Source organism: Phaenicophaeus curvirostris, chromosome 2 (assembly GCF_032191515.1).
Source record: "Phaenicophaeus curvirostris isolate KB17595 chromosome 2, BPBGC_Pcur_1.0, whole genome shotgun sequence".
Taxonomy (NCBI): Eukaryota; Metazoa; Chordata; class Aves; order Cuculiformes; family Cuculidae; genus Phaenicophaeus; species Phaenicophaeus curvirostris.
Window position 1 is genome coordinate 48,495,340 of NC_091393.1, and position 23,779 is coordinate 48,519,118.

General features: G+C 38.7%; 1 protein-coding gene across 8 annotated transcripts in view; it reads right to left on the reverse strand.

Annotated features, from left to right (window-relative positions):
- MAP7 (microtubule associated protein 7) overlaps positions 1 to 23,779 on the reverse strand; it is a 115,184-nt gene that overhangs the window by 14,010 nt on the left and 77,395 nt on the right. For 4 of the 8 annotated variants that reach the window (XM_069851965.1, XM_069851967.1, XM_069851970.1 and 1 more), the window contains exons 4-12: positions 19,272 to 19,435; positions 18,365 to 18,476; positions 17,406 to 17,492; positions 15,274 to 15,384; positions 9,750 to 9,863; positions 6,209 to 6,357; positions 4,232 to 4,335; positions 3,561 to 3,829; positions 3 to 186 (exon numbers count right to left, since the gene is read on the reverse strand). In XM_069851965.1, the coding sequence (XP_069708066.1) occupies positions 3 to 186; positions 3,561 to 3,829; positions 4,232 to 4,335; positions 6,209 to 6,357; positions 9,750 to 9,863; positions 15,274 to 15,384; positions 17,406 to 17,492; positions 18,365 to 18,476; positions 19,272 to 19,435 (1,294 nt within the window). The remainder of the gene's footprint in view (positions 1 to 2; positions 187 to 3,560; positions 3,830 to 4,231; positions 4,336 to 6,208; positions 6,358 to 9,749; positions 9,864 to 15,273; positions 15,385 to 17,405; positions 17,493 to 18,364; positions 18,477 to 19,271; positions 19,436 to 23,779) is intronic. The other 4 variants (XM_069851966.1, XM_069851968.1, XM_069851971.1 and 1 more) reach the window with 4 other exon arrangements.

Here is a 23,779-nt window from a genome sequence, read left to right on the forward strand (position 1 = left end):
ACCTTTCAAGCTCTTCTCTCTCCCTCCTTTCTTGCTCCTCCCGCTCCCGCTGTTCACGGGCAAGGCGCCTCTTCTCAGTCAGCATCCTGGTTGCTTCTTCGGGGTCGGTTGTACCTGCAGGGGTCTTTATGGTGGCTGAGAGTGGAGAAAGAGCTGGTAGAGCAGGAGTTAGGGGTGGGCTGGCTGCTGAAACAGATGGGAAGGGAAAACTAGTTTGTAGGAACACAGTAGCCAAGATGACACTCTTGAAAGGAATAGAAAATAGTTTCAAATACTCAAATCCTTTCAAGCTTACATGGTTTTACAAAAAAATTCAGAGGAGAAAGGGATTTCTGTATGTAAGGGGTTCATATTCCTTAAGAGAAGTTTGTTTTTACAGGATGTATGAAAACAGCTGCAGTTGAAAGGTTAAGACAACTTTTCTGGTCAGAAGAATTAACTCTGACGGATGCTTAAAAGGAGTTATGTTGACACAAGAAGTCACACTCCTTAAGTCTACCATCACATTTCTTAAGTTTGCCCAATTCTATCTGGAGAGCAGAAACAAAGCATTGTGATACTATATTTTCTTGTGTATGATAGTTTATGTCTGAAGAGCAGAGCCAGACTTTTTGGTGACAGGCCAGACACTTTTGGCAAGTTGGTGATCTTAAACATCAACTGTTTGAAGTGATCTGCAATAAGGGTAGGACACAAATTGTCATCAATTTTGCTGCTACTCCACCTTGAGGCAACTCATGGGACCAGAACCCAGTTTATCAACAAGTTTTGCCGCTATTGGTGAACTATGTCTTGTGTTCAAATCTTAATAGTGTCTTCATACCAACTCTTCATCCAAGACCAGCTTCGGCCACCAGGTGGTAGAGAAGGTGTTACAAATTCTTCTCAAGGAAAACACTAGTTCACATGTCTGTAAATTTACCTGGCATTCTCTTGCACAGGTTTATAGTGCCTAAACAGCACTTTTTTTCTCTAGAGGGCAGGGACCATTACCAACATGCAAGCTAAGTGAAGGAAGCATTCCCAAGGTAATCACATCTGGTAATGCAGACAAACATGGATAGGCAAGACTTTGAACTGTTAATAAAATCAGATTCTGAACCTGGAAAGATAGATATATATATATATATATAAAATAAGCCATCAGGAACTGCCCGGAGATTATTTTAAATCTACATTTATTATATTACAACATTTTCCTCATCTTACTAACAATTTTCAAGATGGAAATTTCTTCCCAGATTTGCCCCCTCCCTACACCTTGTCATGTATACAAACACAAAATCAGCTGCTTTCTGTGTGCTGAATGTTCAAATCTGCTGAACTCTCTGCTCTCTTCTTCCATCAAGTAAAAACTATGCAAGCTCATTCTGTAACTGCTTCAGGGCTTTCACCTTGATTTCAAACACCTAAACCAGTAATTTAAAGAGTGCCAGGGCCTGTTCTCAAGCCCTGAGGTGAGCTGGCATGGTTTAGCCTCAGCCAGAGCACTATTCTCTCACATTACCAAACCAGGTATTCAGTCCACCCGTAGGGAACAGTCCAGGCCTGGGCTAACCTCCAAGGTGTAGCTGGGAAATCAGAAAATCTAGGATAGTCAAACATAAAGAAGTAATTTGATCACTCTAGAGCTTGGGAGCACTTTGGAGCTGTGCTCTTACTAGCCCTGGGGACAGAAGTTAAGAAAATGTGGGGTTGCAATTACAGCTTGGATCAGAGACATACCAGAGAGTCTTTGTAATAGTTAAGCAGTATAAATGACAGAGTTCCTAAAGCTCAGCCCTTTTAAATTTATTAACATGGACCAAGGCAAGGCTGTCAGTCTTGAAGGGAGCACAGCTTTGTGCTGCTTGAGGCTCACCACTTGCTGTAGGTGCAGAAGCTGTCAGCATAACAAGTAGCCCATTTAATGCGCACCTGCTCTGCTGTCAGAAAAAGATGACAAAAGCTTGCACAGGCACACCCAAAATACCTTTAAAACTTCATTGGTATTAGTACAGTCATGTGAGATTTACATGCAAAAGATTGCACAGCTTCATCAGTGATCATTACCTGCTGACCTCCTGATTCCTGTGACTACACAGCCATCAAGCTACACAAAATGCTTAGCCTGATGTCTCAATCTTTGGTCCCAACCATCATTTACTCTGGTTTTGGCAACACACACACAATCTGAAGAGCTGCTCACCACTTTGACTATAGTATCCTTCTCTTTTGCCTCTCCTCACTACTTGTTTCTTTGCTGTGAATATAAACTACTTCACTTTTTAATATCTTGATCACACATAACCTATTTCCATACTAAGAAACCTTGTCACAAACTCAAATATCGACTAGCTCTGCAAAGAAGTCAAGCCTCTCTTCCTCCTGAGCTAAACAAACAAACATGACAATGTTTCTCTGGTATACATCTTGTACAGGGGAACTACAACTTGTGAAAATTTGCAAAGTTATCTCAGTGGTATCCTTGAAATCCTTTTAAAATGAAGCGTTCTCCTTAAGCTTTTGCCTGCTTTGTTTTATCAGAAAAGCAGTGAAAACACATGCTAACATGGCAATTCTCTATTTTCTTCATATGCCCATGGCCAACAGACGCATCCATTTATTACTAGCTTTTTGTGGGGCTGCACAGCATGGGGTAGGACCTGGGCATCAGACTGGAACTACTGTAACAGAACTCAGTATAACAAAAGAAATCGATTCATATGTGGTTTTCTCACAGAACAACCCCCAATTACACATCCTGCAGTTAAAGGTAGGATTATTAATAACTCAAAATTTTACATTTAGAATCCTAAGTTACCTGTCCTGGGAATCCGAGTGATCACAATGGCCGTTTGTTCCCCATCTATGACACAAACAGTTTATGCCAGATTTATGTTGGACTAAAATATCTGCGAGAAAAAAACTTCATTTCTCATCTCCAGGTTTACTTTTTGACCTTCCTACATTTTATGGTCATTATTTTGTGAGTGTGTACATCTTCTTCTGCTTTCTGGGGTTGGTGTGGATTTATTTGGGGGGCAACATCCATTTTTTGCCTTTTTTTTTTAATACCTTATTTTCCCCCCAAAATTCTGCCTATTCCTCTTTATTCTCCTCCTTGGCTCTCCTCTGCATTCCACTTTATCCCACTAATCTCTCTGATGATGTGGCACTCTTGCAATATAATAGGCAAGGTGGCAGTGTTATCAGCACAACTGTACTGAGTGTCTAGCAGAGCTGGACATTCTCACTACTCACACTACCTTATGTGATGGCTTCTTGTACCACTAGTCTTCAGATCATTATTATTCTACTTGAACAGTTTGAAAAGAAGTTGTGTCATGATGTGAGGGACAAAAGGGCAGAGATGGCAGGTCTGAGCATTTGCTTGTTACGAGCAGGAGGGCTTCAACTTGTTTACAGTTCCTCATAATGGACATATATCTGCAGGAATGTTCTATCAAATGTTAATCTCAATTCTTCAGAAAACTGCTGAAAGTTGTTTCAGAGAAAGGGAAGGAAGAACATAAGAGACTCTCTGACATTCCTTAACCTCAAAGAGGATCTCTCCTTACCTTGAACAAGCTCTGCCTGCACAGTGAGCTCTTCACGACTTGCAGATTCTCCAGCACCTGCTGAAGTTCCTTTACTCTCTTCAGTGGCCTTTTCAGCTTCCTTTTCTGGTTTTCTCTTCTCACTCTCAGGCTTGACCTCTTTTTTGACTGGCCGGATGTTGCCAGGAGAAGGAGGGCGTGCTTGAGCAGAGGAAACTTTGGAGGAACCAGGTGGGGAAGTTATCTGTTTGGGTGTGCCAGGCAAAAAAGGCAAAGACTTTGATGCGTGCCTGTGTAACCAAAGAGTGACAATCACTGTCAGACAAGCTCTGCTGGACACCACCTACACATCACTCCTACAACTACAACAGCTAAAAATAAAATAACCTCTCTATTTCTTTGCTATCAAGTAGGACTGCTGGAACAACTGATTAGCTTTCATGCAAAATGCTTCTCTTTGCAACTCTCCAGATGTGTAAGCACTAAGCCCAGCCAAGAGGGAAGAAACCAGTTATCCTCCTCCTCCTTCCCCTTCCTCAAAGCAGTAGTAATATTTTTCTAAAATCAGAACCATCTTTCCTTTGTTGCAGAGAAAACATCTACATCACTAAATAAGCCTGCACTCTTCCTTTAATTAATAGAACAGAGCTGCCTATAAGCTCGACCTCCAGATAAGCATGTACTTGGCTTACCAAACTGAAGAGGGAGCTGGTGATCTAGCATTGGGGTTGGAAGAAAAATGACCTCCTTTAAAGCTGGATGAGAAGTGGTCTCTCTCCTTTTCTTTTTTGTCAGTCTAGTTCAGCAAACAAAAAGACAAAGTCAAGCCAGAGTTCACACGGCTAAAGAAAGCAAAGCAAGCGCAGTTAAGGATGAGGGATTGTAGGCTGAGAAAAAGCAGTGCTGAGTTAGTAGGTCCTACAGTCTATTTAACAAAGTTCATTAACATAGCTCCTGTAATCTGCCACCGTTTTTGTCAGTAAAAATGCATTTGACAATAAAAATCCTTCTTAATTGTGCTGTCTTCTACCTTGAGGCCTAATGGGTTTATTTGCAGAGACTTTCTCATGCAGACAAAAGTACCACAAAAGTACCATTCACTGCTCCCCATAAATCCTGGATTTCACTTGAAGAAAGAGCAAAACACTTTCACACACACCCTCCCCTAGGCTCATGCTTAGTCACAGTTCCTATATAGCACAAGCTTTTTGGTTTCACACTTACACGTGAACACCACAGATTCCCTGAAAGCCCTCAAATGTGGTACAGCAGTTATCCTATCCACTTTTTCTTGGATGATTCCACAGGACATCTGTTTCTGCCATTGATTCTTATACAAGGTAGCTATTTCCTCTTTTTAAAATATTTTTTAAAAATCCCAAACATTTCTGTTATAGCTCTGGTTTGTATTAATAAAACTATTGGTTTAAAGGAATGTATCAGAATTTAGGCATCTATATGCTTCCTCCATTTAACAATACAGGAAAAACTTGTCCACCACCATGTCTCAATGTTTCTTCTTTTTAATAAAAAAAACCCAAACAAACAAACACAAAAAAAAAAAATCCAAATTTCTCACATTGAGAAAGACTCAAGAATTGCTAAACCAATAGCCCTGGAGATTGCAACGCACTATGCGCATACTCTCTACAGACACATCCCAATGCTGTGTCTAAACTTTAACTTCAATATACTATCGTCTGCCTGAAAGATTAAGTACAGGCTATGATTCATGCAACTTTCGTTAACGCTGCTTCCACCAAGGATGTCAACAGCAGTACTGCCTCTTGATATTTTGCCCAATAGGCCAAATGAAAATGCAAAACACCTTACACAATCATTTGCAGAAATGACTTCACTATTCTCGCACTCTAAACAAACACAGGCTGTAGAGTACAAGGGAAAATATAACTCCGGTTCAGCAAATGATATCTGAAGTGGAGCTCACTGCATTCCGTTGGCTTGGAGCTGCATCAATATAAATTCAGTCTGCCTACATCACACTGCTCTGATTTCCCCTGAAAGCTCAGATCAGTCACAGTTCTGCTACCAAGTAATTCAGAATGAGCAACAGATCTCTGTGGGAAGCCTCAGTTACAAACCCTGCTCTTAAACCAAGCTCTTCCTTCTCAATGAGGAAAAGCTTACTAGCCTGGTCTCCTAAAAAAGTAAAGCTGAAGTGACAGTGCTCTATGCTTTTATGTATATGGACATATGTGAGTGCATGCCTTTCCCTCTCTTTATCCCAGAGGTTCAGTGGTATTTGCTAGAGGCCTCAGAAAATATGAAATTCTACAGGCTTTGCAAAAGCAGGTTGCTGGGAAAAAGAGACTCCCCACTGAGGGAAAAGCTGCCACACCAGCCTGGGCCTTAAAAAGCAGTAAAGAATCCACTTCAGAAAACGGTACACACACTGACTGCCTTTGTTCCTAAGGCAGCCACTCTGCAAACACAGACTCTTTAGTTCATAATCAGGTCACGCCAGCACATATGTAGTACATTTCACTTAAAATCTAGCCACTGTGAAACAAATCGGAAGGGGTGGGCACAGCGCAGAGGAGAGGATCAGACTTAGTCAAGTATCCTTGCAACCACTCCTGTTCTAAAAAGCAACGCAATCAGGTGGTCACGGCATAAGATGCTAACCTATGTACAACTGTCATGCTTACCCCTGCAAGATGTGTTGTTCTCCTACGTCCAACAGCATCAGTAGAGGCATAAAGTTTTGCTCGGTCTCCTGGATTCCTACAGTTCATGGTCTTGTAGGACAGAGGACTGATGGGGCTGCAAGATGCTGAACGGGGACAAATTGGGATAACTACGGTGTTGGTTGGTTTTGTTATTTATTAATTTTAATTATAGAGCAGCATTGGAGAATTGACAGAAGAAAGCCAGCAGGAACAGAAACAGAGAAAGACAGAAAAGAAAGAAGGTATTAATACAGAAAAGAACAATTAATTCACAAGTCAGAACCACCATTTGATACACTAGCTTGGCCACAAGTATAGTAGTGATACAATTGCTATAGGCACTCATATACTTTTCCATTTGTGAACAAATAAATTTTTTGAAATAATTTTAAGAAGTACGCCACCTAACTGGGTAGCAGAAAGTAACAATGTTTTTCTGTTAATTTCTTATACAACTGGTGGTTCTGAAAAAGCAGCGGACACAACGACTGGTCTTGACTGACTATCTTAGTTTACGCATTGACATGAGTTTCAACTACATTTGGAATAGAAAACAATCAAACTAAAATCAGAATGTCTATTAATTGGTCTTGGAAAGGGAGGAAAATAGACAGACATACACACAAAGATCAAAACATTAACAACACAAAATAGTTTCCTCTAGGAAATCAATGAAATTGCTGTCTACAATTTTTAAAAAGTGATGCGTTTTAAAAAAATCCCTCTTTAAGGAATATATAAAGCCCAGCCACATAAGAACTTCTAATATTTCTTTATGATGCTACAATAGCAGCTGACTCAAATGCATTCTCAAGACCAAACTATTTCACACACTACAAAAAGCAGGCTAAAACCAACAGATCAACCTGGTTATTGCTATGAGAATAAGTAAATGGGATGGCAGCTTCCCTTGGTTTGCACAAGGACAAACATTATTAACATTGGCAAGTAACCAGATAAACAGTGTTCTGATTACATATTCAAAGAGACCTGTAACACCACAAAACATGTCATGGGGAATTTTTTACAGCAAATATTTTTTGACTTTTTCCTAATATAACTAAAGACAACAACTGGGAAAAAATCTAGGTTCTTACTGCAGAGTTTTATTTGTCTGCTCCTGTTTCTCTTTCCTGGTCATTTAATATAGTCTTAGCATGATTATTATTCAGTGTGTTTTTTGAAGGAAAATTAGAGCTTCTATATGGTATCTCTCTGATCCCCTTTTATTTAAAAAAAAAAAAAAAAGGGAAAAGGTAACTACATCCTCAGTTTCCTTAGTAAAAGAAAAAAATACAAAGTTTTTTGCCTGTAGAACCCTCTCTGAATACACTTCAAGGAACGCAGTTCAACATACAGTTAATTCTTCCAGTCTTAGAACTGCACAGCTGCTGTTACAGGAAGAGCTCATAGACTTAACAGTACTAACGCTGCAAATTCTCCTGCACCAAGAGATTAACATTGTGAATGAAGAGAGGCTCATGTAAGCATCACAACAAGGTTGCTCATGCCTACCTTATAATTTACAGAAATTTGTTTAATGAGGTGTAAGAAGATGATTGACTTAAAAAAAAATCCAAGAAAAAAGAAAACAGAGGGGTTTATTTGTAGATATATATTTTTTGGTTAAGTGTATCTAAACCAGATAGGATGCAGTGGCACTATATGTTTTAATCAGCTTATAATCTATGTCATTCCCACCCTCTGTGAATCAGTTCTCTTGCTGCACACTGATTATCTGAAGTTAGCACCAAGGATGACATCATAAGTACTAAAACAACAAGCAGCTTGTTTCCATTTGCGATGTTGCCAAACAATGCTTTAGGAAGCACTCCCAGTGAATCCTGTACCAACAGGATTACATTTATTCAGAGGAGCTTCTGGAGAGTTATTTAAAAAACATTTTGATTTTGTCAGGTTATTTAGAAAAGATCCAGATGTAGTCTTATCCTGGATGTCCCTAATAGCTGACTTAAAATTTAAGGATGTCAATCTATACTTAATTTGATTTTGATTGTTTCGCATTATAATTTATCTTTATTGCCAAAGGGCAGGGTAATTTTCTAGGGAATAATGACAGGCTGTGATGAGCTGAGCGCTCAGAGCACAGCTGTGAGCCATTACCACCACCTGATCATTAACCTCCAGGAAGTATCCTGCATGAAGAGACTGCAGTTATTGCTCCTGAAGAATAATACCTGGAAAACAATGAGCAGATGGATTATTCTTCTGGGTGGTACAGTTCCAGTTAGCACAGGAAACGGATTCCAGGGGAATTACCTCAGACCGATGACTGATAAATCAGTCATTATTGCTATTTGCAATCTTCCTCAATATTCTACTCAGTTTAGAGCTTATTGCATAGCATAAACAGCAGTCACAAAAAAAAAAAACCAACCTCATGCTTCTTCGAGTAAAGTAACTGCTAACAAAAATTAAGTCACTGCTTTCTCAACTAATGAAGAGCTGAATTTCCAAAATCCTGCTTGGTAGATAGTATTAAGTATTTGTTTTATAAGGTGTTGCTTGTGAAGAGTGATAAGGAATTTTATACTTGTTAATTCCACTGTTTGCAGAATATAATCCATGCTTTAGTTGCTACAGTGCTACCCTTGTGGAAATGTACTGCAGCCTAATTAGTTATAAGAGTTCTTAAGTGAAAGCTTCTTTAAAAGTAATCTGAGCAGATCTCTATTCCTTCTTACCTTCTATGTCCTTTAATTAGAATAAAAATACCATCTATATCAGACAGGAAAGACTTGTCTACACTTAAACACTCTGTACGTACAGCAACCTGCTATTGGAACAGTAAATTCCCCAGTGCATCATCATAAAGCATCCTATAATAAAAGAAGAGGCAGCTGTCACCTGCCTAAAACACATGATAAGCAAGTATGGCCTGTTTGCCTCTGGAATGCAGTTTTGCCTGGGATCTAAGTTACCACCTAGCAATATTTTCACATTTCTGCATGCTAATTCTTCCCTTAAGTAGTACATTAGACCGTTCTGGGGTTAGCAGTGAACTTCTGCAACCTCACCAAACCTGCACCTTTAAGTTCACGTGCTATTAAATCCACTGCAACCACGGCTTACCATTCTTCAAGCATAATGTGTTCCATGTGGGAAGTACCCTTATACAGAGTGAAACTGGTTTTGCAGGATGCAGCTCACAACCTTATAGCAATGGATATGCTGAATAAACTCTTTACAGCACTGTGGGAATTTCCTTAAACAGCCAGAGAATGCATGAAATTGTTGCCCTGTGTGTTGTATTAATTTATTGCATTAAAAACACGGCAAAAGAAATTAAGAAAGAGGTGGTGAGAGAAAGATAAAGAGGCACAGCAAACAAGTGTACAAACAAGCTTTCATGCTGTCATGCACTGCAATCACAGACATTCAAGGTCATCCTGGGATGCTATCATATACTTACAATTAGATCAATAACTTTACAACACCCCACATGGAATGTGGAAAAATAAGTGGCTGAGACATGAAGCCTCTGTTCTTCTAGGTTTACCTGCATCTCCAGACAATGCAGCTGTGCTTTTACTTCGGGCCAGGAATGAGTGAGTGGGCGTCAGAAGCCTGTTAACGATGCTGCTCTCCCATGGACTGAGCTGTAGGCGGCGAGCTGAACATGCACCATATAAGCAAGAAGTTAGATCAAACACTTCACCAATAACTACACGCCGCAGAAGTATTAGTATTATCTCCTTGCTACTACATACCATGAAAATCTTGAACCTGTCCTTCAGAGATCAAAAGCATACAAATCATTCAGTGTTTTGCATTTTATTCTCACCTCATTTTAGTAGAGGAATTCCTATAGGAACATATGTATCTGAATATGTGATTTGCATTGCTGCCTGTGGCATTACAGCAAATTGTTATCAAATTGATACTGATGTTTCGCACATATGCCATATTCTTTATTAGTAAGGATAACTTTTGTACTAGGATAGCAGTTGCCATTCCTAAACATAGATTTTGACAGAGATGTTTGTCTCCCGAGCTCTTTCTGTACATAAGGTATACAGCCTTCTAGTTACAAAAAAGACCAATTACTAAAACACCTTCCAGAGTCTGCCAGCCTAGCTAGAAAAAAACCCAAACAATAAACCCAGAAAGCAAGCTGCTGTGTCAAAGAAAGGTTTTGTCAAACCATCGTAAAAGTTTACAATACACCTCAACTGCAGATACCAAGCTCAGCAGCTACAGTTGTCTCAGTAATACATAAAGCCACAGAATACAGTAAGTACCTTTGATCATTAATTGTCTGTTAAAAATCCTGCTAACGATAATTTTCAACACAGACCAGTAATAACAGCCATTTTCTTGCACTTGAGTCTCTTTTGAAAACACACTACACATTGACCTGGTTGTAATCACTCCCTTGCCTTTCTTTTCCCAATATTGCCTAATGCAAATTTAGCTTGTCAATGCATTCCTTTGCAAAATTTCTTTACCTCTTTAAAAATACTATTTAAACATCAATATTGCTGGAGTAGTAACCAGAAGAGCCCTGTAAGTTATCTTTTTATATTGGACTAGATGTTTCTTTGATACTCTGACACAAGAAATTGTATTATAATGAACATGACAGAAAAAACATTCAACCAGTTCCCATAGTTGTTCGTTTTAATAAGCTTAGACCACAGCAATAATCTTGATGTTGCAAGTGAAATCACGTCTTCTTATATCTCAGGATCCATTTGCTTAGTTTGGCATTTACAGCAACAAAACCGCATCTCGAATTTATGAGGCTCAGCCTCTAAAACATTCATTGAAGTGACTGGCTGCAATAAACTTGAGATTAATTTGCATTTTTAAAGGCAGAGATCCATCACTTCTAACAGCCATAAACTCTGAATCTCTCTTTAATCTACTCCATGCTGAGCCCCATGAAAAGAGGGGCCAATCTCAATCTCATCCTACGAAAATCTAATTGTCTAATCCACTGCCAGTGCTGTATTTCACTTCTCAAATTGCTCCCCTAAATTCTGCTAACTCAGTAAGGGGCATTACTATAGAAATATAGGACTCGAACACAGCAGGCTATTTGGATAAGTGTCCTTGAACAATGCACTACTGCCAGAGCTATTTGTGATTAACGATTCCATTTTGCATTGGTACAGATTATACAGACACACAAAATACCCTATAGAGACCTCCATTACAGCACATGTATTATCATTAGGCTTGTAATTTAAGAATGAAGAAAAATCACGGAACTACCATTAAACTGGATGCAATAACAGTAAAAATCTTTGCTTCCTTTCTCCTCCAGGCACCATTGCTCGCTATGATCAGTGTTTAAAGCTCCTGTTGCAAGACAACAGATTATTGTTTTGTGGTCCCCAGCTTTACTTTAGGTGAGGCTCACATGCACAAGTATGGAGAAACTCTTCAACTATAATTTAACACAATGATCATATAACTTCAGAAAGTAATCCCTGAAATTTAAGGCCAACAGATCAGTAGTATTATATATACTATCAATTTATTGGAGTTCAGCTGTACAGCTGTAAACAGCCAAGAAGTAAATGTCACGATGTCGTATGGCCCCGTGGGCCAGCCACAGACCTTACACATGAGGCCCCAGAGATGAAACAGTAAGAGGACATAGCTAGGAGGCTGATGATGACTTAGAACACTAAAATGCCATGTCTCACCTATCTCATGTCATTTGCCGTAAAGGTGCATAAGGTTCCATTCTCACTTCTCTTTGCGCCTAACACAGGGGAGTTTACATCCATCTACTGGAACCAATCACGCGCCCACAGCATCCAACTGCCAGCACTGAGGTAGGGCTCAGGAGCAAGCTAGTTGATATGTACCAACAATGAGGTAAGAGAGACCAACAAAAACTCTCTTCTCCATATAAGCTATAGGCCTGGTTTAGAGGTAACAAAATAAGTTTTAGTCAGGAGCTTGGAGTATTCTCCCTAAATCTCTAAAATGTCTTTAGATGAGAGTTCATTTAAATGCATCTAGGCTTTGTGGATCAAGGTCACGACATAATGATTTTTCCAAACCCACAGCTCCCTGAAAAGCAGCATATTTGACACTTTCAATATATATTCTAACAATCATTAGCATCACCATTAACCCAGAGCAGGCAAATAAGCTTTTGCCCACTGAGTTTCGAGTACAAGAGAATGAACACCTAAATGGTTTGAACAACTTTGGTGTCTGATTCACACTGAAGCAAAGTGAATCCAAAACAAAGAGCATTTACAAAATAATAAGACTGACTTTAAAACAATATGGTCAATTTTTTTTTCTTACTCTGCTTGTAATGCCTTATGGTCATGTTTACAAGATTTAGTCCTTCAAACTATCTGACAGGCAAGGGATATTTTTTGTTCTCATGTTGTGTTAGGCTATCACTCATACAGCTGTTTGCTCCTTGTTTTCACACAGGAAGCACATTTGTGATAGGGTTGCTGGTGCAAGTACCTCTACGCCCAGCTACAAGCAGGTTAGTTTAAACAGATTACAGGAAATATTTATAGCCTAACTTGTAACTGAAAACCACACAAAGTCCCAGGGAGCTGGCAACAGTAAATTGATTACAATAATCTGTATTTGTCTTCAGGATATACTAACTGAACACTGGAAAGTTATCTTAGCAGCAGCAGAATAAATTGCAAGTAAGCAAACAGCAACATCTGATTAGTTCTAGGAACAGATGGGAGGCAGGGATTTAACAGGTCTCCTGATGAGCACCACAAATGAGACTCACCAACAGCGGTGTTAGCTCATACAGAGCCACAAACAGTTAAGTATAGATGGGGAAAACCTACTCTATGCTTAGATTCTCCTTCAACAGGAAACAATGCTAGAGATCCTGAATTTCTTCTATAAAGGTGGCAAACAAAGGCGATGCTGTGATTAAGACCACCACCTGTATGAAAGTAAAAGCACCGCAGAGAGGAGGTGGCACATACCTAAGTTTTGCTTTACAAAACCAAGGAAGTGTTATCCACTTGCTAAAGCTTTCCTTAAAAAGCACAATTACGAACATTTTTTTGGTCAACAGCAGCTTTCTCTGTTTGAATATGCGTGCTCATGTTTCGTTACAGTTTCAACTACTCAGATCTGTACCACTAACATAAAAGCATGAGAACCCTGTTTTAGCTGCTTGATTGTAAAATTGTGATTAAAAGCTATATAGTACTCTTACACTTGAAAATTAATTAACCAGTCTTTTATGCAATTAGTTACTGAAAACTCTTGTCTTTTGCCTCTCTTCTCCCCCTCTACTACGCATCCCCCTCCCCCACTTCTGCCCCAAAAAACCTGTCCTTCAAATGGTAAAAAGGTGCTGCTTAATAGAAGACGTGTTCTTGATGACAGGTATAAGCCACTTAAGGTAAGCTTGCATGATCCTCATCTCCAGCTCACTGTTTTGCAGGTAGGAGTATGTATTACAGACAAAGTGTGATTGGGTGCCCTCTGGAAGGAGAAACAGGGAGCCCTCCTTTAAGCATTTGCCTTAAGATGTTGAGGCAACTAGAGAGATGAATGGCACTTCTCCAGATTCATGCTCAGCTAGATTTAGGTATACGAGTTTGCACAAGGAAGAGGGTATTTCTAGTGCTTGTATTTGCTTTTTGTCTTGAAGGCCATGAAAGACACAAGAGACTTCCAAAGAGTTCTGTGCTGTCTTAATTAATATGCCAAGCAAAGAATGCCTCAACATTTAAAAATTTTGATAGTTGGCAATCACTTCAGTATTTCTTCCCTTTCCTCACCTCTAGACCACTTACTATCGCGTCTAACTTCTCCTGAATTTTAAACTGGTGGCAGAAACTATCACAAAATCTCTAACACTCCATAAGAGATTATAATTTATATTTAATGCCTCATGCTCTTTTCTCCCCATCCCTCCTAGATCCTTCCTCAAAGGAGCATCCCCTGGCAAAGAACAGGAAAATATATGTGGAAAAATATATATGTACCTGGAAAGCTAATTAAATTAAAACTTACTGGATTTCAATATTTAGAAAAAAAATTATTGGACTTTTGGATTAAGTTATTTCCTAATATAATGCCATATTTTTCATAAGTTACCCTGACTCTACAAATAGGTCAGCCCACTAAGATTAACGTGACTCGTCAAGTAAACCAGATGCACGCGTACAAGCATGCATATAAAACATGCACTTAGTTAGACACACAAATAATGATGTCTACCAATCAGTTGTGCAATATAATCAAAGTTCCATTCTAAAAAAATGTTTTTAAAACATGCATCTTTCTGGACTGAAATGGGACAGAACTTCTCACTTTCAGTTGAGGACAAAAAAATCCCTCATGAATACTTTTCCATAAGGCTCTTTGCACAAGTTATACAAGAGACATTCTTTTGTAAAACTCCTTTAAGCTCAATGCCTCAATCTCATAAATCCTCAGAACAGAGGCAGCAATTCAGCTATGCTAATTTTTAAAAGCTGTTTATCATTTGTGCAGAGTTGCAAACATGAAAAACATACACTGAAATAAAGCAATCTCTGAAAAGTAACTGGACACAAAAAGTCAATAAACAGACCATATGAAAAGCACCCATACCTCTTCAAGAAAAATTATCAGAAATGGTAATAAAATAATTACTTGAAAGCTTCATGCAACATGTTCTTAGGTATTCAAGAACTACTGCCAAAGAAGAAAGGAAAACAAAGTAATGACAAAATGGCCTAATGCAAATAAAAGTTTGCACATGATTGCATGCACTATTGAGCGATGTATTCTTTCGATAGTTGTACCTCATTTACTAAAAACCTGACAGAAGCACTGCTTTTACCATTTGCTAAAGTTAGATTGTTTAGGTAAGTTCTCTTGTTTTAAAAAACAAGAAATAGGCATTTCTTCTCACAGGAAAAAATGTTCAACCATTTACTTCTCACATTTGAAGTCTTTTCTCTCTCACTAAGATGAAGTGCAGAAAATGACTTCAGAAGCTTGTTTTATGTGCAAAGTAACACATCAATATAGAACATTCTTTCTTGCTTTTTTTTTTTTTTCCTTTGAAACTGTACCTCTGTCTGGAGAATTTAGTAATGTTGCAGATGAGGAGGAGAGCCGCTTGTTAATGACTGGATCAACATGTTTCGAAAGGTTCATTGTTGAAACAGATCGCCTGTCTGGATCTAAAACAAATGGAGATAATGCTAATTGACAACCCACATGCAGTACTGCAAGTTTCTAACTCACTAGTGGGAGGAGGAAAACATGACTAGGTTACTCCTGCTCTACCACAAGAACTTTCAAAACAGAATGGACATCTCAGCAGATGTACAGGTGACTCCAAGACTGGGCACAAAACCATTGAAGTTTCCAATGTCTAAGATACTCTGTTCATTGATTATCATTCAATCGGTTTGCAATCCAAGGATTTGATGGAGGACCTGAAGTGGAGACTAGTGGACACTAGATACTAGTGGAGACTAGACAACATGATATTTCCTCATTCCTTTAAAGATTCCCAGAGAAACCTTACTAAAGACTAACAATAGAAAGCTTCAGAGAAGGGCAAGCGTGCTTGGAAATGTGACATTATTCATTAAAAAAAAATCTGTAGTACCTGAATAAAAGGTGACATTTGGCAAGGCACTGTTACTGGGCAGATGGAACAATATGCCGACAATACAGTATTTAAAGATTAAGGGAAGAGTAGTGCACAAGTGAAGCAGGGGTGAGCACAAAATTAATTAAAAGATATAGTTAAAAATCCTGTAGTTATGTATAGGAGTAAACTTCCCACCACAAAGTAATTTTTTACCTTCTGTGAATGAGGTTGTAGTTACTCAATCTATAACAGCATGCAACTTAGCATACTGAAGGGTTTTATTTTGCTTTTGCTTTCTGTTCATTTTAGATCAGTATTACATCATTCATCTATGCAACTGCTGCAGAGTCAGGATTTGCACCTTCCTGAGGGGGTGATGGTTATTTCAAGAATATAGATTGCACACACTTTGTGCACGTGCATGAGTCACGTAAAGGTTGCTACCATTGGCAGAAGATGAGGAATGAGCTGAACAGGTCAGCTATTTGCTTTCTTTTCTCTAAAAAAAAAAATAAAATATCTATGTGCATCAACTACACGTCCCTCCACTGCAAATTTCCATTTGGAAATCTGACATTCTGATGATGCTGGGAGAGGCAGTTCTGCTTTTGTTTCCATCTTAGCACATACTGAACCTCAGCACTACTCAGCAAAGCATTTAACCATGCTGAAATGCAGTAAGGCTTGAGGATATACCTAAATGCTCTGCTGATTCATGTTCTGCGTGTGCAAAAATATGTCCAGACACTGTATTGAAAACAGATACAACCTCAATACACTGACAACATTAAGGAGGATGTTCCTGAATATTGTTCTGTAGGGTTTACTGAAGAGTGCTGTGTGAAAGTTCGTACTGGAGTCTTGGGCTTCATTTGTCAGAATAATATTTATGGGAATGAGATGAGGATTTTGATTTCTCGTACCTAATCTATAGCTGAGAAAATGTATACTATATCAGTACAGCAACGAAGTTTTTACATTTGGCATAACACAACTTTTGAAAATGAAAAATGACAATATGAAAAATCACCTTTTGTATTTGGCATGCCAATATTTCTCTTGTGTCTATGAACATTATTGAAATGAATTAAATTCAGCATGAGGATTTTGTGTAAATGTTGGCAGTATGAATGCTATAAACAAAACAGGTCAAATGCAATCCATTGACAAGATTGCTGGGTTTTTTTTGTTCTAAAAAAAGAATTAAAATACCCATGAGAAACACATCAGCCAATGCAGCTGTTTGTATGCCTGTGTTCACCTCCAAAATAAATGTAAATCCTGCATATGTGTAGTATACAAAAAGAAGTTTAGAAAAGACCAAAATATTCAAATTGTGTCTCTCTGAATTCTAGTAGACAGAATATCATGCTTCATTTCAGTGAATTGTGCCGAATCTTTAGAGTCAGCCAGTAGTAACTCTCCATAGTAAAACCAAACAACAACAAATAGAAAATCTGGTACTAACGACAGTTCTAATATCTATCAGCATGATGTTAAGCATGCATTGCATCTACATGAGGGTGGTTTAGTTACTGATGATATTGTTTCCTGAGCACTAGCTATGGGTAAAGGAATCAACAAACCACAGCAATTATGTACCAGGTTTTCTAGCACCACCCAGAGATCTGAAGTGGTGCTCCAGGCCTGCTAATTCGAGAAAGGTGAATGATGATTCAAAAAAATAACCTAGGGACAGAATGCAAGACAATGATTTTCAAGCAAAGAAAATAAAAATCAAATAAGTTACACAGAGTTAAGCAAAAAAAAAACAAACAAAAAACCATTTATGAAAAATAACTGTCTATTGAATTTCTACATGACAAAGACTTCAGAGCATTCTTTTCTCAACCTTTTTCCTCCTTGATGAAAGGACACATTGAAATGTATACATTAGAACAGGAAGAGAAGAATACAAAGTGCCACTTTCTGGTGAAAGAAATAAAGGACAAGTTCTCTTTTTTGGGTTCAAGTCATATCTAACAGGGCATATACACATTAATGATTGGCAGCTTAAATTAAAGAAGGTAACTAGGCAAAAGGCATATAGCTAAAATCTACTTAAAGTCAATTTGCTCATCTTTAGTTTTTTTCTAGGGGCAAAAAGGGACTTTATCTCCCAAAATATGCATACAAGGTAAAGATAGCTTATTAAAAGAACAATTTTTTTTCCTTGTGTCTGTTCTGATACCAGTGTTTGGTCACTTCCACCAGACCTATTTTTTGAGCCATGATATTTAGCATTTGCACACGGTAGCTCTTATCACAAGACTGACACAGCACAAGCACACCCACATACACCCAAGCAGCAGAAGCAAGAAGCTGGAGCAAGACAGAGCTACAGAATTACTCAACTCCTGAAACAAGTTTTAATTTTTGTTCAGATTTATCCTTTTGCTACACAAGAATGTCAGAAATGTGCCATTGCTAGCTAAGATCAAGAGAAAAGAATTTAAACCAGCATACACGGAGTCATCCTTCCTTTTAACAGAAGCAAATTAAATTCCATTAAACTGGCAGGGTAGGGAAACTAGCCAGCAAACCAAGCCTCCCTTCTTTACCTGTGTTATTAATGCGGCTATGTAGTGCTCCTCCCCAGGACCACCTGTTTTGCTTTTGTTTTGGCTTCTGGCTTCTTTCAATTGTGCGACGTACAACAGCTTCATGTCGTTCCTTAAGTACAACAGGATAACATATTTGGATACTATTGGGTTTTTAACTTAAACTTCTCATCAAACCCTGCTACCTTTCACACGGAAAAAAACTAGCAGGCATCTTGGAGTTGTGTTCAAGCTTATGTACTGCCTACTAAGATACACACTAAACCAAGATTAAATAGCAACTAGGCCATAAATAAGTTTGTAATTTTGTAAAGCTAAGAACTTTTGGAAGCCTGCAGAACTGCAGAGAAAAAACAGTGATCCTGTTATAGCAGCCATTACACAAACACACCCAAGGGCTACTGCCCTCCTTGTATCTCTCAACTACTAAATACTAGAACAGTGGGAGAAATAGGAAACAAAAACACACACAAGGATGAGCTGACTTACGTAGGATCATGCTGCACATAATTCCTGGCCTAACTGAGAAAAATCAGCCAAGAACATATTTCATTACACACTCACTTTTCTTAAAGGTTTGGTTAAGGCAATTAATATTTAGCTACCCTTACACTAAATGGCTAAGAATTAACAGCCAGGCATACAAAAACAATCCAATTTCTATTATTCTGCATGAGTTTGCAAAGTGCCATACACTGTAACCCAGACACGCTCTAATTAGCTACATTTAATTAATAAAGGGTACTTGTAAGAAGCAGTACCTGTGCAAATACCACTTAAGATCACATGCTCTCTCTTACTGATAATGGCTTATGTCGCATTCATTCCATCAGCTCTTGAAGTTTGATAATACTGTATCTTATGATAAAAATAAGCTGAAGAGTGTTTTCATGACATCTTTTGTTACCTTATCTTCTTCTATTCTCTGTCTTCGCTTTTCCTCAACGGCAGCTCGCCTTCTTTCTTCCTTTAATCTCTGCTCTTCTAGCTTCTTTCTGCGTTCCTCTAGGTGTTTTTCATAATGTTGTCGAGCCCTCTCTTCTCTCTCTAACCAGATGGATTCTCTTGCAGCTGTGAGAAAAATCAGAAATCAAAGCATTAACACGCTATATGCCATGAATTCTTCAATTCAAATATTTTTAATTTGAAAAACCAAACTAAATGGAAAAAACTTTCAAACTAATTTTCTTAAGATGACATAGACAATATCCTAATCTCTCCTCATGTATTAAATGTGTCATGGTCACACATTCATTTAATTTCATCTCAATTTACTTACTATGCCTTACCACCAGAAAGAGTTAAATTATTTGAGCATATATATTTATATGTGGAAGAAAGGATGTTTTGTTGGTTTAAAATACCTAAATACTTAAGTCAGATGGATGTGAATGCAGTTCTGTTGTACAAACCATGATAATTCTCTGTAAACTTTTACTGTAAAAAGAAAGATAAAAGTATTACCACTCTTACTGATCAATACAGACCTCATGATATAAGTGACTGGGACGACAATTCTACCACCTAGACTGTTAGCAGTACCAACAGCTGACCAGAAAGAAACAAGTTATCCACCAAAGAAGTCAGCCTAAAGGCTTCAGTTTGTCATGTAACTCCACTGCTGCACAGCTCTGAACAACGTTTCAAAAGCTCAAACTGTAGTCCACATTAAACCATTTACATATGATACTCTGGACCTCTCCCCATTAAGCCATTTACATATATACTCTGGACCTCTCCCCACTGCTGTCTTGAAAGCTTCAGGTCCCAGAAACATTTGTGTTCTAAAAAACCTATTACTTCCTTTTTAAAAATCCCAAACATTTGATATCTCTGGGTGTTCATGAACTGACAGACAGGAGTGCAGGAAGAGATGCACGTGAACATCGCAAGACAAACACCACTGCAAACCATGTTAGGAAATCATACACGGAATGAGCTCATTGATAACATAGCAGTAACAGAGAACCAGGACAGCAAAGTATCAAAAGTACTTTCAATTTCTAAGGCCAGCAATGTGAGGAAGTTCTGTAACCAAGTCTGAGACAGTACTTTTAAAATTCAATTTGAGGGGAAAAAAAGAGAAGGAAAAAAAAGGAAAAGGAGGGTCTACTGCAATTATCACATACTCTAGAACAGCAGCTCCAGTCTTCAATTAGCAGAAATACTTGTGTTTGCCACAATCACATACCAAAACACTCAAATGCTTCTTTTCGTTCAGAGCAGACATTGCAATTACTTCTTATAATACTAGGAGTCATCTTTATCAGACTGTTCTTCTGTACTTTCCTACCTACTTAAACAAACCCCACCTCACCTAATAAAGAACTTTGAGGACACTCTAAAGCTTATGTACCTGCATACACACTCTCAGGAAAAACCTCTACCCTGGGTAGACCAGTTCATACATAGAATATCTCTCTTAAGAAAACAGTTCTCTACCATTTCAGCTGTCAAATACTTTGAGAAAAGCATGCAGCATGTTTAGCTTTTCTGTGGTATACAAACTAGCAGAGAGATGTTTATTCTCCCTATAGAAAGCAACCATAAGACACCCTCTTCGCAAAATTTGTTTGCAGATCTTTGCAAGATGTCTGCAGGTAGTTTAACAATCATAGCTAGAATAATAACAACAACAAGGAATAGCACCCTTGCTTAGATAATTACTAACAATAGGTATGAGAAATGACACCTACAAATGTGAAATGCTAATGCAGAAACCACCAGAAGATTTCTAGAAATAATTTTCTATGCTAATTTCGTTAAGTGACTTGAAGGAGAAATGTGAACTGCAGACTAAGGCAGAAAATAGCAGAATACAGCAGAAAAAGCAGCTTCCAGGGCCACTGAAATCTACAAAGGTCCCTGTTATAATAAGTACTATAATAAAGACTAACAACATAAAATGGAGCCGAAATTGATGTTCCAAATGCAAGACTAATTTGTAAACTGGAAGCATGCATCTACTGCTCCTTCTTGGGAACTAACAGCTCACATACGGAATGGACAGACAGAAAGATGACTCTTGCCGTGGTCTACACTTCTCCTGGGAGTACATGAGACAACCCCCCCGCCCCATTACGCTATCTTTTTATTGCCCAGGCCTAGGGAAAAATGAGCTAAGGGCTCATAACTCTGAGCCCTCAGACAGAGTCCACCTTTTCCAACAACTTGGGTTACATCCTGAACAACTGAATGTAAGACGTCATCTCTGAGGTACCCTAGTTTTGTCTTTATCTTCTGCTTGACAGTCCGGCTTTCACTTACTAATGCCTTGGGCACAGCCACTGTCAGTCCTTTACCAGAAAGGCAGTAATTTTTGCAAAAGCTTGCTCTTCCTATTAGCTTCTGCACAGCTGGCATGCAGACAAGGGACAGTCCAACAACAGGCAGCCACATCAGTGAACTATACCTTCTTTCCATTTAATCTACATGCATTTATCTTATTTTCTTCAGCAAATGAGGATGACGTTCTCCAAAAGCAGCAACCCAGTCAATTTCAACCAACTACTTTTTTAAAAAAGGAAAAATTACTTATTGTTTTTGGCAAAAAGTGGCAAAAGGCACTTCTAAAGTGCTTCCACTTAGTGGGAAAAATAATAAAGAGTAAAATTAATCTTTGAATTCTGCAATGCAAACATTTCACAATAACTTCCCCTTTTTACTGAATCTGTGATAAAAATTTCAGAGGAAGTTTACATGTACTATTACAGGATAGGACCACTTTTGATATCCCTATTCAAAACACAAGTTTAAAAATTGTATTAACTTTTACCCATTTTGATGAGGTTTCATGACCATTTTAACCAAAACTCTGACACCAAAGAGGAGCAACATCTGCCTTCCTCTAGGCCCTGAGTTTGTACTCCTCCTCCCCATGCTGACAATGCTGCACAAGGGACTGAGATCAGATGGACCAAGTAATCAATCTGGTTAAAAACAGGTTACTTCCATACTTTCCTTCTTTCAACACTCATAGCTGCAGCTCGTCCTACTGGAGATTGCTCAGCCTGCACAGATGGCTAAGGAGACATGCTGGTGAGTGTGTGCAGGGTGTTCTGAGACCAGAGCGAGCCTTGAAGCAGAAGTGGGACTGCTAGGCAGTGCAGCACAGCCTGCCTGAGCTTTCCTGAAGAAAGACTGGGCTCAATAGTTCACCAAATTCAACAGCAAGTCAGTGCAATACAGTCAGAGAAGCTGATTTCATCTTTTTGATACCAGACTAATCCAACCCCACTCCCGCATCTAAAAGGAAAGTTATGCATATGGTTACTCTGTATTTCAGAGATCTATGAAAGCCTCTGCTCCAAGTTCTCAATTGTTGCCTAACTCCACACACATTATATTAAAATGGTTTTGTCTCATCTTCAAAGACCTCTGCAGTTCTGTTTTGAGCAACATCACAATCCTGTTTCTCTGACAAGTCTTACTCCTAGCTTCGGAAATGTTTTCTCAAAAAGTTAATTCTTTCTCACCCAATACAATCAATTAGTATATACTGGACACCCGCCTGAAGACAGAAGTTTCACAAAAGGCACAGTGAGGCCGGGAAATCATGCCTATTACTCATGAGGATGTTAAAGGAAGGAGACGCTCGTTTGAGTTTATAGGCCTGACCAGGTAAAATTTTTTACTTCATCATGTCATGTTAAACAGGTGAGATTCTGACAGGTTGCTAAGGAGACTCTCTCATCGAGTCACGAGATTAAATATCCCAGACTTGGTTGACAGTTTATGACTAAAGCACTATATATATGTGTGTGTGCTTACAAGTGTTTTTGCCACAAGTCAGAATCCGGTTACCTGTGAAAGTCTCTTTAGAGACTGAAGTTTACAGGCTTAATGCACGTGGTCCCAAATGGGATGCCACACTTGCAACAAAGTCTGTCAGAGAGACAACTTCACAATACTAGAGTCAGTAAGTAGTTTAATTCATGTGACAGATTAAAACAAATACAGAATTGCCTTGGTAAATTCACTGCTGTGTCAGTGCTTAAACAATTATAGCCAGTTAACAATTAAATATAAAACAAGTAACAGTAGACTCAAATTAGTAGTTATCGTCCTGAGGAAACATCGTACACAGTCAGAGACACAGTTCTTATCAAGACATTTCTTCTAGGTTGAGGAAGAGAGGTCCAGGACCATAGACCCATCCATCACATAAGTTGGTCATTTTTTTCTTCCCCCATGAAAAGGGGTTTCAGGTATCAATTTTATACCTTTTGAAGACCCTCTAGCACCTCTTGGTGAGGCACAGCTAGGTCAGTTACTATGTGTTGATTGGCCCATGTCAAGGCCACCTGTCATCAGAAGTGGGGACTCCAGCCATTCCCCACACCTTTGAGGTGGGGAGCTCAGTATGTGCTTTTGGGGGTGTCTTTGTTTTGTATCTGAACTAACACCAGGCTGTTC